The 19,078-nt window shown below is 40.4% G+C and overlaps 1 protein-coding gene across 1 annotated transcript in view; it reads left to right on the plus strand.

The window, feature by feature from the left end:
• Positions 1-19,078, plus strand: part of ADGRV1 (adhesion G protein-coupled receptor V1) — a 366,107-nt gene that overhangs the window by 233,430 nt on the left and 113,599 nt on the right. Inside the window, exon 85 of the mRNA XM_040985862.1 lies at positions 6,516-6,694. Coding sequence (XP_040841796.1) covers positions 6,516-6,694 — 179 coding nt within the window. The remainder of the gene's footprint in view (positions 1-6,515; positions 6,695-19,078) is intronic.

Consider the following 19,078-nt stretch of genomic DNA (forward strand, 5'->3'; position numbering starts at 1 on the left):
CCACTCCCCAGGGAGCCTAGTTCCTCAGGCCTCCTGTCTTGTGGATGAAGGAGATGGGAAAATACCAACAATCTTGCTTGTTTTATTTAAGGAGGAACAATCCCTTTTTGGCCATGGATATGGAGTTGCCCTTCTGTGGGATCTTCATGTTACTGTAATTCAGGGGAATTACTGAAATCACATCCCACTTCACTGAGAAGCTAGATCATGTCTATGTGAAGAAGAATGACAGAACATGATGCAGTATCTTCATTAGCTAGAAATTTTAGTCTCCTGTCTTTCTGTTTTCATTTTAGAGATAGTGTGTGTTAATGGTACCAAATAAAGGCGTATGAACTACATGGTGCATCTCTTCACTATTTCTCATATACTTCATTTTCTCTTCTACCTTCAGTGCCACTCTGAAAAGTAAACATTTCTAATAGTTTCCTGTGTATCATTCCAGATATTCCATGAATAGGCAAATATTTATAAATATATAAACACATGTGTATCCCTGTGTATATATAGAGTATAGTGAATGTATTTATATATAGTGTATTTTATACATGTCTGGATATCTATACATGTTTGTGTGTCTTTAAACTCATCTATAGGTATAGCAGTTATGTTTTACACTAAGGTTATTTTCTTTCCTTTGATTGATGGAACTTTGGTTTATGCTATTGTAAACAGTGCTTCCTTGAACATTCTTGTTTACTCAGGGAGGAGCCATAGGATAAATTCTTAGAAATGATGACTTTACTGTTAATGCTTGTGTGAAACATGCTTCCAGATATTGCCAACTCGTGAAGAAAAATAAGTCACAAGTAGATAATTTGAAACTACTATACAATGTAGCTAAATAGAAATGCAATCCTCCTGACACGTTCATTTGACCAAGTTTGATGGTCATTCCCTGTCACCAAGTTGATTCGTGGTATACTGTCTGCTTTAATTATGAAAAATGCCCAAACCTTGTATGGTCTCTGCAGTCTGCTCATCTTGTGTCTATACAGATAGCTTAGTCTGAAATGTTTTATCTTGAAACTGAAGTTTTTCAGTGGCAGGACAAGTTTAGAAATCATTTTCTAATTGGACCTGGGCTTTCACATCTGCCTTGTAACCGGGTTAGAGAATCACACGCACAAATTACTTACTCCTTGATAGAACAGTGATTTCCTGGCAGAGCCCAGCAGCAGAGGGGAGAGGCTAAGAGGAGTCTGTTCTTTCCTTTGTCATTGACTTAATTCTGGGGAACATCAAAACTCCCAAGGACAACAAACTGGCAATTATCAAGATAAAAATGACATGCCCAGAAATACTGAAATCTCCAGTCTTTAAAAAGCTTTGCAGTTTGATGTTAAGAAAGGGGGAGGAAGACTGGGCAAGGACGTGTGGAAACATTTCCGAGACTCTGATCTTCAGTGAATGATTAGGAACATATGGTAATGGATGGAATTAATAGCACCCATGATCTCTCACTCAACTGGATGCTGTAAATCAGTGGAGGGATTCTAGAGAAGTCATTAAGAACCAAATATAAACAGCCTAGATAGGAATCTTAATCCACTTACCACAAAAACTCGGAGTTTAAATAGCCCATTTTTAACTGAAATGCATTTCTCCTTTATATATCCCTAATGGACTAATGAGTGCTATATGAATGTGTATTTCTGGAGCATGGGTTATCACATGCTAATCAAAGAATAACAAGATATGTCTTTAATTTTCATATGTAAATTCTTGAAAAATGACAGGTACTAGAAACATTCATGTCAAAGTAAATGGATCAAAACAGGAATATAATCATAGATGTAGACTCACAATCTTTTAGTCGGGCTAAATTTTATTTGGGACTCTTGTTTTTAAAGGTTCACATATTTAGTTGAAAGGTAGAGTAACAAGAATGAAGGGGAGGAGAGAGAACCTACTACCCACTGGTTCTTTCTCTGTCTGCAACAGTTGCATCTGGTCCAAGCCAGTTGGGAATCAAGAATTCAATGAGAATTTCTGACGTGTGCGACAGGCACCCAAGCACTTGACCTGTCAGCTGCCACCAATCAGTGTCCACCAGCAAGTAAATAGAGTGGACACATGGTGTGGCCAGGCTGGCACTAGAATTCTAATGATGTAGATGTCAAGCGGAAGCCTCGCCACTTGCACCACCTGCCTTCCTGGGTTGTTTAGTTGACTGTGTCTTAAACAGAATCAACTTCAATTCTAGCAGCCTCTAGGACTATTTCTGGTAAACCCACTCCTTCCTCAGTTACCTCATCTGTAGAAAAAATTGTAGAAATATTCATTTCTTTGATATTTCTCAATAAATATATGTAAAGCATTTTGCTAGCTACTACAAAATGTACTTAAGTTGTCAAAATCAGTGTGACATGGCTCACACTTATATTTCAGCCATTTATATTCTGGTCCACCTTTAGAAGTTTTATTGATAATTAGCAACAACAACAACAAAAAAATAAAGTGTCAGGGTTTTGGCACATCAGGTTAAGCCACTGATGCAAGCAACAGCATTTCCTTGAAGAGTACCAGTTCAAGTCCCAGGTGCTCTGCATCCAGTCCAGTTTCTAGCAAAGATACCTGGAAAGACAGCAGAATGTTACCCAAGTACTTGGGCTCCTTCAGCCCATTGGAGAGACCAGAAAGGAGTTTGTGGCTCTTGGCTTTGGCCTGGCTCGGCTCTAGTTATTGTAGGCACTGGGGATTGAACCAGTAGATGGAAGATTTCTTTCTCTCATCCTTCTGTTACTCTGCCTTTTAAATAAATATTTAAAAACAACTGAAATGCTTCCACACAGAACAATGTCAAAACTCAAAATCAAGTAACTGATCATTTCTTTTCAATTTTTTTGTAAATTAAAAACATTATGTTAACAATCATTCATATTATTTGCTGGTTGCTCAGAGTTACCAGTATTTGTGTGGCTTGGCAAATCCTCCTCTCCTTCTGTAGGTTCCATTTAAGATAGAAAATTTTCCAAAAATCATTGCCTAATTTTCTTTACACTGGCTATTTTTTTTTAATATCTAAGAACAGTCATCCAGGTAATCTTGATATGCTATTGTGATATCTGAGAATTCACACACACCACGCTTTACTAATAACTGATAACAAAGCTAGGAAAAGGTAGTTCCCATTTGGCAAATTGGGACAAATGTCATTGTCTAGTATCATGGGGTTTTAAACTTCAGAATGCATTTTTCACTTCTGATTTTCAAAACGATCACTGGTTTTGAAGCTGAATGTAGCTTCAAGCCCGTGGGGACGTGTCTGCAGAGACCACATACATCCATCTGAGTGGCCTTCATATCAGGAGGCTTTGTGTTGTATGTACAAAGAGTAGAAACAAGTCAGATTAGTTGGCAAAATTTAGGGATGACATCTTTGCTAAAGCTGTTGCATGACCACATGGTTATGACCAGCCTTGAGATAGTTCCTAGATGATTCTTTTTCTTTATACTTTTTTCTTTTATTTGAAAGTTATAGAAACAAGGAGTCAGAGGGAAATTTTTCCATCCGTGAATGTGATTACCAAATGCTCAGAGGAGCTGGGACAGGGCCCTGAAAGGCCATGAGTTAGGAACTTCACCCGTGCCTCCCATAAAGGTGGCATTGGCTTAAGGACTCAGGCCATCTTTTCTTCCCCTGGTGTGTTAATAGCAAGTTGGATCAAAAGTGGAGCAACCAGCACTCAAATCATGCTCAAATGGGATGTTAGCGTAGCAGGTGGCAGCTTAATCCACGATGCCAAGATACCAGCCTCTTTAAGATAGCTCTAACATTGGGAAATATAAAAAGAGCCTTAAATGTTGGGAAATTCAAATTGCGTTTTGTCTTGAATAGGAAAAATACAAGATTGTGAACGATGAGTCATGCCCAGGTAACATTAACCATGCTTGGGTGAGAGACTGAAATCCCCAAAGGAACAATTTGCAAACAGGGTAACACATTGGAGTCATGAGTCAGACATGCTCTCACAATCTCACCAGGGACTGTGCAAGCCTAAGCACTCAGAAGTCATCCTTTTTTTTTTTTCTCCACAGTTCTGTGGCCAGGCTTTCCCTCTGCCAGCTACTGCCACTCACTTCCTCTATGGGTTCACTGTCCGGCTCAGGCTCTCAGGGAATCAGTCAGGTGATTGGCCCAGCTTAGATTAGGCTTCTCAGCCAGGGCAAGTCCCTGGTGGCCACAGGAGCCCGTGCTGCCCCCACTGTCACAGGGATGGGAGGGCTGATGGAGTGCACAAGCCAGCTGCTTATCTCGTGGTGTGCCTGCCATAGTGTGCTGCAGTAAAATTCAAGTAAAACTTGAAATAAGCCAGTCAAAGCAGTCTTCTATGAGGGCTGATGGGGCTTCTAGGAAAATTAGATGCTGTTTTATTAAGCCGTCTCTCCATTCTATAGCTTTTAATAAGAGGATGTATAATGGGAAGGATCGTCTTCCGCAAGTGGAGTTTTCTAAGAAGGAATTTACACTTTTCCCCTTAAATCAGCAAGTGCTCATGAAATTGGGAGCTTGCTTTGCTTAATCAAGCATTCACAAGTGCAGCCATACTGCCTTGAGCCCTGAGGAGCAGCAGCCTTGTACATGAGCTTGTCTTGGGCTCGTTCGGGGCTCTGGGGAAGATCAGACAGCCGGTGAGAGGCCAGGAGGATCTCACTGATGGAGCTGATGTCTGTGTAGAAGCCACCATGACGTCGCCATCCTCTTCTGAGGATGTCCTGTTAGAAGTAACATCTGTTCTTTCTCCATCATTCATCGCACAGCACCACTGAGTTACCTGCTTCACTGAGTTACCACCCCATCACCTGCCTGATATCAACAGTTAGTGCTGGTGCTTAACATGGAGAGGGACTCATCAAAGATGCTCATTGTTCTTTCACTAGTAATTAAGCATCAGACACTTGGCACAACTGTTTAAGCTGGTTGGGCTCCATGTCTCCTTCCTAAGCATAGAAGGTGGTGTGGGGGACAGGGGAACTCCTGGGCCTGCTACTTTTTCAAAAGACATTAGGACAAATTTGCATACGCAACAACTTAAAACATGCTTCATAATTACAGATTTAAGCAGATGTACATTAAGATACTGAATGCTGACAGAATTCCAAGACAAAAATCTCCAAGAAACCAAGCACTTTCATCCTCCCCTGGTTCAGCCTCCTACCCACCCCTGCAGGCTGTTGTGGTACCGATACCATCTCCCTGGGAAGCCCCAGTCCACAGCCAAGTCAAAGCCTTGCAGCAGCCATGCGAGCTGGGCCTGCTTGTCAGTGCCTGGGAAGGCGCTCCCTTGTGTGTCTGTGGACTTGGGCGCTCCGGTGGTTTTTTTTTTTTTAACCCTGTTTCACATCCTAACTGGAGATTGAAGGAAGGTGATCCTCCTCTAGTGGATGACTGTGAGCTCTCCATCTCACATAAGCTTGTGGGACACATCGAAATATTGCTACAGATATTTCTATGTATGGGTGTGTATGTGTGTTAGTTACATATGTATATGGTTCCTCTATGTTGATGCTCTTTAACGGATGAAGAGGATTAGTCCAAGTTACAGGGATAATTGTGTGAAACATGTAGACATGATGTTCAGTGTTCTGAATGACACTATAAGCTGTGCTCGTGGAAAGAGAAGACTAGCCAGAACATGTAAGCTCTAGATTCAGCTTAGATACAAGCCATGGGATGTGACATGGAATCGGGGGACAATAATTAGGTTTGTAAGCCTCATTTTCCTTATGCTTCTGGTCTCTCTCACTCTCAGCATATATTTTCCTTCTATGTCTTTTTTTTTCCTTATAAGAAAACACAAATGATTATAAATTATTGTCCTTCATTGTTTATCTCCCATTTGTTTGGAAACTGAACTTAAAGAGCGTAAATACCTACCTTGTCTCTTTCACGGCTGTATTCCCAATGCATAGTAAACAGTCAGTAAATATCTGTCAAGTGGATAAACAGAAAAGATAGAGGAAATGTAAACGTTCCCAAACCTTCCCTCTCCTGGTACCTTTCTGAAACACCATGCAGTCATTGTCTGTTTTTTTGTCAGTCTCTGGTAGAACCTGAGCTTGGAGCTGGCTTCACACTTCGATCCCTGCTCACTGGAATGGTGTCTGGTCTTGCCTTAAGATAGGCTCTCAATAAACAAAAATGACCAGAGAGTCTGGAAGCAGTGAACTAGTTGCTTCCCTATAATCATGCAGTTATTTTCATTGCCAGTAGGTCTGAATACATTCATCTGAAGTCCCGTTTAGAGTATACTCACCAAAGATCAAGGCTGATTAAATCAGAGCAGGAGATACCAGCTGTGAATTCCTTGTGTTTCCAGATGTTTGAAGCATACTGGTTGTCTTAGATGTGTGCAAGAATGAATATGATTCTACCAACACAATGGAATGATAGTTGGGATTGAGAAGGAGGTGGGAACCCACTGGTAGGCATTTCTCTTGATGCCCAGAACACATGCACCTGTGTCCTGTACCACTAAACCAACACCTGCTTCGTGTGTTTGCTCCTCCAGTCTGTGAACTTCTGGTATGTGTTGGTGATGAACGACGAACACACGGAAAGGCGGTACCTGCTGTTTTTCCTTCTGAGCTGGGGCCTCCCGTCTTTAGTGGTGATCCTCCTCATAGCCATCCTGAGAGGCATCTATCACCAGAGCATGGCCCAGATCTACGGACTCATTCACGGAGACCTGTAAGTACCTGCTGGGCAGCATGCTGTCTGCTCGGCTTTCTTGTGCCTGCACAGCTGTGTTAGTAGTCTGTGGAAACGCTTGCCTTGGAGCTGGATTGAAAGAGCACTAAGAAGCTCTTTGCTCACCTGCCAAGCTCTCTGAAGGTCTTCCTGCTCTAATTATTCCTCTAAATAATTAACGATTGTGTCTCAAGTTCCTTTGATATATGCAGTCAGGTGAGTTGGTGTATCAAACGGTTCACAGTAATTTGTACCTTAGCGTTATTTAGTTTACTAGGTTTGGCAAGCAACCCCTGGTGAAGTTGGAGCACTGTTGACAATTTTGATTTTAAAAAATTCATTTGAGTGTGGAAAATGTACTGTCTAAGGAGCACATTAGGAATGGAGGGAGGAAAGTGTCACCCATACCATCTTTAAATAACAGGCAAAACATGTCAGTGCAAATAGTGTGTCTACAAAAGAACATGGAAACTCAATTTCAGTTCTTTGTTAGACATTCTTGTTAAAGCTGTTTGGTGATCTTGAAAGCAAACCTTTTGATAAGTGTACGCAACTGAATTTAGTGTCTTACAGTCTTGAGCACAATTCAGTCCCTTTTATTGACTCCACAAGGGCATACACACATAATAATAATGATAACCAAGTTTGACTCCCCTGGACTAATGAAGATAAGAGGCAAGATTGTGCTAAGAAGGAAAGGCCTGTTTGCCAACTTTTGAGGACAGCAGTGCCATTGTGATGATGAAAATGAGTAAATACATGTGAAACATTTTTACAAGTTCAAGTACCATATAGGCAGATGTCCTTTTGTGAGGTGGGCTTGGTCCAGGTTCTGTGTAGCAGAGCAGAGCCTGGACCCAGCCCACTTCACAAAGAATAAAAGCATAAGCTACAGGCAGAGGCCAACAGAGGAGCAGGAGTTATTCCATACAGATCCAAAGTGCACCTTCAGGAGAGAGCTGTACTCCCAAAGTTTGGGTCCATCCCTTGTAGGGTGGGCAACCTTTTCTGCCATGGGCCATTAGGATAGGTATAATGTGATTTGCAGGTGGTAAACGATGATCAGCTTAGAAAGGAGCCTGCTACACATTTTTGAAATGCGTGTGGAAGTAATTGATTTTAGTCCTTTTCTAAAAGGCAGCAGACTGGATTCTCTGCTTCTGCTACATCTTGCAGGTTTGGGATTTCAGTATTTAATGATTGTTCAGTTAAGAGTATTTCCCCAAGTTTTCCTGTGATGTCTTCTTTGCTTTACTAGCTGTTTTACAATTGCATTGTCTAACTTTCAAATATTTTTGCTTTAATAATTTAACTTTTGTTATAATTTGACCAATTTTCTTTGGCCAGAGCACATATTTGATGTCGTTTCAATTTTTTAAGTCGATGGACTTGAACTTTTGGTTCAGCATGTGGTTAATTTGGTGAATATTCCATGTTCATTAGAAAATATCTGTGCTTGTCAAGTCGTTTGTCCATGTTGACTGGTCAATTTTATTGACAGCTTGCAATTTGGAGTATGGATTTTTATCACTCCACTCTGATTGCCCTATTAGTTACTGAGAAGGGAGGTTATTGTGCTTATGAATTTATCAGTTCTTTTTGGAGTATAAATATGAGAGTTATGATTGTCTTGAGTTGTACCAATTTATAATCAGTATATTTTCCTTACGTTACTCACTTCAACTTTGTCATATGTGATATTAAATCTATGAAGACAATAAATTTAACTGTTCCATGTAAAAGTTATAGAAAGCTTCCCCATAACAGAGAGATTCTAATTAAATGAGCTTGCTTGAACTGGTTAGGTTATGTCTTATACTCAATAGGTAAAAAAGTGGACAAGACATTTTGCTTACTTCTGTGACATCATCAGTAGAATTTAGCTCATGGAGCACTAAGGATGAGAACCTGGGTTTTTACTAAGTCCTCTCCTGTTTGGATACTGGCACCGTATTTCTTTCTGAATTTGTTTTAGGCTCCTCTTCTATCAGCTGAGAATAAGAAAACACCTCAAGGGGAAGATAGCTAATTATCCCATTCACTTCGGAATTAGCAGGTCTGGTTACTCCTGCCCTGCAGCCGGAGGAGTTTCAGTTTGGTCTCCTTGGCACCTTGGAAGTCAGGGTTAGCTGTGCTAACTGTTAGCCTATGTCTCTGGCCTGAAATTTCCATCTCCTTCAAGAATTTTCAGGTGCCCTTGTGGGCAAAGTGATAACCAAGATACAAAGTCTCATTTTGGGAAGCTCTCTTCCTTATAAGATCTTGATTCTCAAGTTCTGGTTGTCTCATCAGTTCCCAGTTAGTCCCTGCAAACAGTGCTTTCATTTGTTTTAATTGTAATTTTGTCTCTTCTAGATACTCTAGATAGAAACATAAATGTGTCACACACTATTTTGTAGACCCAGTTGAGTATTTTAGAAAGGAGTTTTAGGACCGGCTTCGTTGTGTAATCGGTAAGCTCACTACTCGGGAGATGCATCCCGTATCAGAGTGATGGTTTGAACCCTGTCTACTCCACTTGTGGTTCAGGAAGCTATGCAGCTTCCTGTTCATGTACTTCAAAAGGCAGCACACATCATGGCCCAAGACCTTGGATTCCTTACACCTACATTGGCAATCAGAATGAAATTCATGAATCCCTTCAGACTGGTGCCACCCAGCCTGGGAGTAATTTGGAAACTAAACCAGCAGTTGGTATACCTCTCACTATCTTCCAAATCAATAAAAGAATAACTTTTTTTAAAAAAAAAAAAAAGGTGGATTTTAGGGTTGGCACTATGGCTTAACAAGCTAATTCTCTGCCTGCTAGCACTGGCAATTCATTTGGGTGTGTCAGTTCATGACCTGGAAACTCCTCTTCCATTCTAGCTCCCTGTTTGTGGCCTAGCAAAGCAGTGGGGGCACAGCTTTGCAACTCTGTACCCACATGGGAGACCCAGGTGAAGCTTCTGGCTCTGGATCAGCTCAGTTCTAGCCATTGTGGCCATTTAGGGAGTGAGCCAACAGATGATGGATCTCTTTCCTCCTCTGTAAATCTGCATTTCCAATAAAAAATTTTTTTCATAAAAGGTAGATTTTATAGATAGTGTGAACATCTGTATAAATTATAATGTTGTTGCAAGTTGATAAATCTATCCCAAAAATGAGTCACAGGCATATCATTTCCTGAACTGCATATGTATATTTCCTATTCAGATATTCAGTACACAGTCACCATCTCATTGTTAACATGCTCAAAATTAATTTGCTAAAGTTTTTTTGACCCATATTCTTTATAAAAGTCCACCAGTCTACTCAGGTTGTTTTGATCTTGAGTTGTTTTCTACTTTTTCCATATATTCCACATCCTGTAACACCAGTGATTTCTAGTGGAATTACTCTTCAACAGCTTCCCAATCCACTTGTTCATTTGAATCTTTGTGCCTGGTTTCCTCATCTCTTCCACAACTTCATTGTGTAATCTGTCATTGAATGTTGAAAGACAGAAATGATCGTATCACTCTGATACTGAAAGCCCAACATTACCTTCCAGGTCATCTCAGCTGTGGTTGACCCTAACCTGCCCAACCGGGTTCTTAACAGTTCTTCTCCCTCTTTCTCTCCTTTATCTTTGTAACTGAATTGCTTGGTTTGCTAAGTCTGCCTTGTATATGTTATATCTCTGGTGCTTTTCTTTTCTTTTTTTTTTTCTATTTTTCCCTGAGCATCAACTCCCAACTAAACTTTGTAAGGTATCTATTTTCAGACTAAACACTGCCTCTTACATATAGCTTTGTTAGACTCGGACCTTTCCCGAAGTCCTGTGGTTGTGTTAATTACACTGAATGGAAAATGTGTGTGTCGGCCACATAACTTGAAATTCAGTCTGGAGATTAATTACAGATTATGTAATGAGAGTTAAATATGTTTATGAAGGATGTAGGGTTTAATTTATTTCTTGATGGAAATGTCAGATCTAGGAAGCAAAAGACTCTTAAGGACCTGAAGTAAATTTGTACAATTTACACAAATAGGAGTTTAGAGAAACTTTTCTGCTTTCTCTGTACAATAACACATAGAGCAAGGAAAGTCTTTAAAATACCTGGGGCTCACCCCAAAATACTAAATATCTCAACTTTTTAAACACAACTTGAAATCTATTAAATCTTATAAGAAAGACTCTTTTGAAACAAAAATACAAACAAAAAAATGCTCTACTTTTATTCAAACTCAGGACTGACTGGGGATATAAGTGCGTATGTAAACTGAGGTAGTAATTGTAACCAGTGAAAGGAGCTATTTTTGATTAAAAACATGTGGAATAAGACAGGAATGTGAAGCCAGGTTTTGTTTTAATTCTTTGTTATTACAGAACCAGAAAGTAAGATTTGGCCGGAAATTCAGGGCCACTATAGCTCCCAGCTACTGTAAACATTAGCCCTCACTGTTCTGTTTTTCTCCCTTTGTGAGTGAAAAATAACAAAACCTAGTTCATGGAGCCCATTCCACAATTCCGCCTCTGAATGCTTTTTGTGCTGTGTGGGATTCTTCCCTTTGCGTGTAGAAGATTTCTCACAGTGATACCTGTGGGGCCAGTTCCATCTGGACCTGCCCTGGGAGTTTATCAGGATGGAACCAGAGAATCTCTGACGCCTTTGGTGAGAGACTGCCATGCATTGAACCTACCACGGTTCCTGTGCTGGCGCTTGGGAGCAACTGTGAGCCCTTTGTGGGATAGCCGTTCTTGTGCGGTCTCAGTCCTAGTTTTCTGCTTAGAAGATGACTGACTCTTTCGTTTTACTACAAATCTATGGCCATTCTAGGGTGTCGCTTGCTTCAGAGATGTGCCCCTAGACAGGATTATTTACTGAATCTGCAACTTTTCTGTTAATCCGTTGTCCTCTTCTGTTTCCTTTCGTGGAAGCAAGGAGAACACAGGGTCTTTGACTCCCAGTTTTAAGAGTAGTTTTAAGCTTGCAAAACAAAAATTGTAAATAATAGTGTTTTCAATGGTGTTATAGCCAGTTTCCCTGTTAACATCTTACCTAAAGGTTGTCCTAATTAATGAACCCAGGCCCAGCTTCCCCTGTTGTTTAATCCAAACTCCTCTGCCCTTGCCATCCTGCCCAATCTCTAGTTATCAACAATGAACATTCTGAATTTAGGGTTGGTCATATCTTAGAGAAAACATGCCAAAATTATCTTTCTCTATCTGGATTACTGCACTTGCACTTAACAGGAGCTCCTTAGTTCTATTTGTTTTACTTCAAATAACAGAGTTTCGTTATTTTTTATGGCTGAATTGTATTCCATTGCCGAATTCTAATTTAATAAGACTAATGAATTTTTTTTAAATCTACTTGTAGACACACAACCTGACTTTACAAAGAAGTCCTAAGTTTAAATTGAGCATTTTTTTTTCCTGTACAGTAGAAAACCCAATTGATTTAATCTTGCTTTGTCTCTTAGCTGGATGACCTTATGGCTCCTGAAGGAACCATTCTCGAATCAGTCAGTAAAATCAAGCCACTTCCTCTCAGGGCCGAACAGTGCTTGCCCAGGTTCAAGGCAAAGCAAGTGAAATCTGTCCTTCGTGGCAGAAGCAATTCTTGAGAGGATCTGGAGTTGACTCCAGAAATGAGTGTCCTTGGAAGTCAGTTACACATTTTTTGATTGGCTTTCCTGGCCAGCTATAGGTAAAGAAAGCAAACTGAAGGAGAGCATACCATGTAAAATACAGAGAAAAAGAGATATAGTAGTCAAGAGCCCCAGTGGAAGGAAAGGAAAGACTGGCCTGAGGAGATTTTTTTTGCAGAATGTGCTGTTCCTCCTGTACCCTGACTACTGCAAACTTCAGCAGGTGGAGTGTCAGAGTCAAGCCGTACAGGGTGAGGATGCGGCTCACACCAAGCTCACACCAAGCTCACACCAAGCTCACACCAAGCTCACACCAAGAACCCAACCCTCAAACTGATCTCATCAGGGCTGTGCTGTTTTGTGCTTGCAAAGCGCATGTTTCCGTTTCTTGCAAGGACTTATTGAATAATCATATGCAAAACTCTAAGTGAATTCTCTGTGAAGGTAATCTGATTTGGCCAGCTGTATTAGGAGAAATATTATGAATATGAAGGGCAAGCATTTATATTCTAAGTTGGAACTCAACACAAGTAATTGCTGTATTTGGAAAATATAAAACCATGTTAGATTAAAATGAATGAATAAACCGCATTAGAGCTTTTATTTTCGTTAAAAGAGGTCACGAAAAATGCTTATCATTCTAGCAACCGTATTTAACTGTTGTGCCAAGATTAAAGAAAGTTGCCTCCGCATGTTTGGAAGAGTGATGTTATTAGACTCTCTTCATGCATTTGTTCAGTTCAAGCAAGAGCTAATTGCCTAGATACATTGTGCCTACAAATATCACACATACATGCACACGAAAATGAAAGATTTAACTGCTCTTTTCTATCTATTTATACCTTAAAATTAAAAAAAAAAAGTCTTGAAAGTATGTTTCCTCAGAAGGTCTTTTTTTTAGTTTTTTAGTTTGAGGAGCAGGCAGAGTTCCCACCCACTGGTTGGGGCTGGCAGCCAGGAATTCAACCCAAGACTCCCATAGCAGACCATCACTGCTGCTTCATGGGATCTGTGATAGGAGTTGCTGGAGTCAGGAACTCCAGCTTGGAAATGAACGCAGGCACTCCAGTGTGAAGTCTGGCATCGTAACCCCGAGACCAAATGCCACTGTCCCCTCTGAGTCTTGGACAAGGCCTGGCTTGCCTTAAACTGTTGCAGCCATATTCTCAAAAGTGTATCGTGTTTCAAATCCCTCTTCAAAGATTTGTTTGCTTCTTGAACTTCTTGTTCTAACATACTCACAATTTGACTTTTTATGAGCACTTGTTATGTGACTCACTCCGCTGATTCCTTGTTCCCTGACCCTGCACCTCTGCTTTATCTTGCTGAGTGATTTCTTCAGCTTTTCTGATGACTGATTTGTCTCCATGGGAATTGCAATCCCTCTTTGCTTACCCACCATGCAAGGAGAGCGCTCTTCGCACTGGCTGCGCTCAGACTTGGCAGATGTAGAAGGCCTTGCCAAGTAGAGCTTGCTTGGGGTGTAAAGTTTTCAAAGAGATCCAATTCTAGTTTGCTTCCCTCAAAGTCCCTTTCCCAGTGGGGGCTGGCTGAACTGGGACTATGCATGTCAAAGCTGTGGGATCCAGAGTGCAGGTTGTGAGACTAGGGCAAGCTTAACCACCACACTTTACTCTTCTTTGTTACTACAACACAACCTAAATATTGCAAGTGGACAAAAAGTCATTATCATTTACAATATCTAGATAAATGCCTTTGAATGGGTGTTTCTTTTTTCAATACATAGAGGCCTGTAAGACGAATCTAGAACATTTACTACTGTGGAAATTCAATCAAATGTTGGACAGGGAGGGGTGTGAAGTCAAGGTCTATGGCTTTTCTTCATGATCCAGTGCTGTTGCACTGTCTCTTCACGGCAGAGCTAGCATCAGAAGCTGCAGCTCAGGTCCAGCACAACTTAAATGCTGTGTGAGTTATGTCCTCTGGCCAGCTCTGACATGGCTCTTTGGCCTCCACTCTATTTGAATTGTTAACTCTTCATTTTCATTTTAGCTACAGGTCGTACAAAGATGGGGTACTCCTGGGTATTTAGGTCCATATTGTGTTTCAAGGCTATGTATCTGATTTTCCTAAATTATTCTTAGAGGTCCAATTATCATCCATGTCCATCTTGTAAGTGTCGTGTCTTCTTCATTTTAACCCTCATCTAACTGTGCCATCTCCTATTCCCTTTGGGGTCTTCAAACAGTTGGACATTGCCAGCCTTTTGTGACCACCACCCAGAGTTCCTGGGGCTCAAGCTCTGGCTGCTTCTCTAGCCCCAGTCCCTGGGCACTGCTACTGTGGCCAAACTTTGCGATTCTTATTAAAAGCCTTTGCTTCCCTCTCCTTTTTCTTTCTTAAAAAATAATGCATGTTCTGCGACGCTAAAACCTTGATTTCCAGGATTTTAAAGATGTCGATTCTGACCATTTGGCCAACCTTTTCACTGTATGGCTGTGGGGCAGCTTTCGCAGGCCATACGTTGTTGTTTCCAGCTGCTACCCTTGGCCTTCAGTTATGTAAGAGTAGCTACAAGTCTTATGTTTCATCAGTGATAATGGTCTAAATATTTTTATTAACCCTTTAAGCCATCACTGCAGCCTCTCAGGTTATATGTTAGAAGGAAAATAGTCAAGAGACAAAGGCAGGGGCCAAACTCAAGGATTTTTTATGTGGAACATGGCTTGAATTTATTTTTATCAGAAAGGCTGATCTGATTCATGGAGCGGGCAGACAAAGATCCTCCATCTTCTGGTTCACTGATTTGGGGGGATTGCTTGTTTATATCCCTGCATTAATTTTTTTCTGATTGCTTAATTTCTCAATTTGATGAGTTGTTTTTCTTGTTCATTTTTTTTTTTTTTGAAATAAGATGAGGCATATTGGAACTATTAGCTTTGATTCCTCTTAAAGTTTTATCTGTTATTAAATAATTCTCCTGTTCAATTTCCAAGGCAATTTACATTGTAATATATAAGTGAGCTTTGTGTGCTTGATTTTAAATGTATTGTATGCTAATTAAATCTTCCAAATACAGTAATGGTGCTGTGACGGTGTTGAGAACATTTGAAATGATTTACTTGGGGTCAAAGCAGTAAGAACATGTGTTGCCTCAAGACACTGTCTGCTAATTTATTAACCAGAGGCAGAGGCAAGCGGGCCAGTGATCACTTTTTAATGCCAAATGCTCTGAACTTTGGTATTTAAAATATCAAGCAGAATAAAACATTAGGAAACGGATCATTGTAAAACTACAGAAGGTTTAATTATTCTGGAAGGGATGTTTCTGATGTTTCATACTAATTTCCTTACAGTTGTTAGGGATAAAATGAAAAATGTGGTTAGCTTTCATCCTTGGTAGCTCTGTGTCACAAAAGAGATTGCTGACTCTCAAAGATTCTTGTTTGAAAAGAAAAAAAAAAGGGAAAAGTTCATCAAGACGTAAGTAGATATAGGAAACACAGCAGTTAAAAAGTTGTGGAGTGGACATGTGCGCTGAGCAAAGGAATGGCCACAACATAAACAGTCGGTCGGACAGGACGCCTGGTACAAGTCAAAGCCATTCCTAGTTCGGAGGGATTTGGGGGTGGGTTGTCTATTTTGTAGCTTCTTGTCGGCCTTGGTCTGTCCTTGATTTCTTTTTCTCACAGTACTGTTCTGTTCTTCCTTTGAAAGTTAATCAATATTTGCTCCAAAAATTCTGAGAAACCAGGAAATAGAATTTTTAAAATAAGCAGATTCTTATCCAACATAAACATTTCTAACCCTTGATGTGTCTCTGTTTATGTTGAGATTTACATGTTTTTGTTTTTATAATGCAAGATTGGCCTCAAGGTTATCGTCTGCTTATTTCACTTGAGGTTGTGTAATTGGAGTTTTATATGCCCTTGAGTAGCGGCCATGTTTTCAATGGGTGCACATATTGATCTCACAATGGAATTTCTCAAACCTGCCTACATTTGCCCAGTAGTGTGCAATTTGGTTCTTCCCATCTCCATTTTTAATACTTAAAACGTCTGCAATGAATGTGTTATGTCAGTATTTCCATACCTCCAAATCGCTGAAATGAAATGACTGATGTAAAAACATGGTGTATTTAGCAGTTTTGAAACTGCCAAATTATTCCTCCACCCTCCGAAAATGCTGAAAATTTAATCTCGGTGATCTTCCTTAAAAGCACCTGACACCTAGCAACAGATACTTTATTTGCCTTACAATTTTGACAGATGAATATAGTATATTACAGTTCTCCAGAGAAACAGCCAGTGAGATGTGTGTGTGTAGATTTATCACAAGGGATTTTTATGCAGTTATAGAGCAAGATGGAAACCCCTCAAGAGTAAAATTCATTCAAGTCAGGGGTACAGAACCTTTTCTCTACCAAGGGATATATAACTGCGTTGTAAAATTAACCTGTTAAGGTTTAGTAGATTTTGAGTCATGCCTGCAGTTGCCTTGGCAGAACCAGACCAATTGACTTTGTAGGCATTGGGATGGACTGTAGTCTGGATGTTCCCCAACCCCATTCTAACAGTGTTTCCACTGCCATAAATATCAGGGAGTGGCAGGCAATAAGAACCAAATAATTAAAAAGTAATTGAAACTTTTATTTTGTCAAAACTATAGCTTTTGGGAATTATTTTTAAGATTTATTTATTTTTATTTGAAAGTCAGAATCCAAAAAGAGGAAGAGAGAGACAGATATTTTCCATGTGCTGTTTTACTCCTTGAATGGCCACTATGGCCAGAGGTGGCCTGGTCCGAAGCTGGGAACTTGGAGCTTCTTCCAGATCTCCATGTGGGTACAGGGGTCCCAGGACTTGGACCATGCCTCAGTGCCTTCCCAGGCGCATTAATATACAGCTGGATCAGAAGTGGAACAGCCAGGACATGGGGATACTATCACAACAGAAGGAGGATTAGCCTGATATTCCACAACAAAGCTCCTTGAGTGTTATTCTAATAAAAAGAAGCCATTTAAGAAAATTTTATTTAAATTTTCAATGGCATGTGAGAGATGTGTTTTATGAACCAAGTTATATGGTATGTTTATAGAGAGCTGTAGTGCTTACTGCACTAAATTGAGTGGATTTTTTTAAGATTTATTTTTATTATTTTTTCATTGGAAAGGCGGATATACAGAGAGGAGAGACAGAGAGGAAGATCTTCCATCCGATGATTCACTCCCCAAGTGAGCGCAACGGCCCATACTATGCCGATCCAAAGCCAGGAGCCTCTTCCGGGTCTCCCACGCGGGTGCAGGGTCCCAAAGCTTTGGGCCGTCCTCGACTGCTTTCCCAGGCCACAGGCAGGGAGCTGGAAGGGAAGCGGGGCTGCTGGGATTAGAACCTGCTCCCATATGGGATCCCGGGCATGCAAGGCGAGGACCTTTAAACACTAGCGCCACCGTGCCGGGCCCAATTGAGTGGATTTTAAAACACTTTATCATAGCCTTTCAGGTATTTGAAGCCAAGAAGAAAGAGACTAAAAGTTTTAAAAAGATTAAGAGCAAACACTTAAGTATGTTTTGATAAATTAAGGATCCCAAGTACGTATTTCATGTGCTTCTAACAGCACAGTTGCTTTACTCTCTGAGTCCCCGTAAGCTCTCATAGAAAGAACATCGACTAGGCCGTCTGTGTCATCCTTGCAATGCTGTCATGATTTGGACATCTTGTTCATCCATTCAAAACAAGCCAATGGCAGATCACAAACAAAATAGTCTTTACATGTGAGATACTAAAAATTGCCTGGGTTAGGAAGTCAATGTTAAGAGGAGAACAAAGTGCATTGGGATGCACAAAAGCTAAATGCAACATGACACATAGGCAATGAATAATGGTCTCATTCAGCTTTTCTGAGAAACCTTGATTTGAAATGCCATTTCTAGGGTGGATCAAAAGACCCATGTCAAAACGAAAACACATCTGACCATATTTACGGGAAGGGGAAATGCTTGAATGGACACAAAGGTTGTGTCAAAACACCAGCCCTGGCCTCAAAGCTCAGATGACCCTGGAGACATTGCTCGTTGGCTCCTCTTTGCCAGTGCAGACTTTGTTATAAAGTATAAGAGAAAGCCGATGAATCCAAAGCTAATGAAAAGAGGGAAGTTATTTTAATATTTGCTCAACAGGATTTTAAGCCAAAGACTTGCTCACATGTTAAAACCACTAGTAAATAAATACTGTCTTTTAAACTAAAAAGCATGATTTATTTGAGAGGCAGTGTGATAGAGGGAGAGACTAAGAAACCATTCATCCGTAGGTTAAATCCCCAGAGGACTGTGGCAGGGTCACCTGAATCCTGAACTGGCATCCTGATGAGGGATACCAGTTGGCCAAGTGACGGCTTCACCTTCACCACAACAGTGCCAAAGTAAATATTTTCAGTGGTGATCCCCATATCACACAATTAAACTGCTGACCTTCCTAAAATTCCAAGTTTTGTGGTGTGTGCACTGGAAGCTTTTTATTAGTCCTTTGTAAGTCCACCAAAAGTTGCATCCTATGAACCATTTTCATTCTATCACTGTTTTCACCTTCATCTTCAAAAATGTTGTGAAATTTTTGAAATTCATTTGATAATCATTAGAAACGATAGCAACTCAGTGGAATAAAGTATCTCGTAATAATTGATTCTTTTTTCCGTTTTCCTGCTAGACGTTAGGTTTCCTGACAGTAAGACCCAGACATTGTCTGGATTTGAATTTTTACACATTTACTTGCTATTTGATGAGGGGTGATATTTTATAGAGAGATGGCA

The sequence above is a fragment of the Ochotona curzoniae genome, unplaced genomic scaffold (genome assembly GCF_017591425.1).
Source record: "Ochotona curzoniae isolate NIBS_2020 unplaced genomic scaffold, NIBS_Ocur_1.0 contig_4501, whole genome shotgun sequence".
Classification (NCBI taxonomy): domain Eukaryota; kingdom Metazoa; phylum Chordata; class Mammalia; order Lagomorpha; family Ochotonidae; genus Ochotona; species Ochotona curzoniae.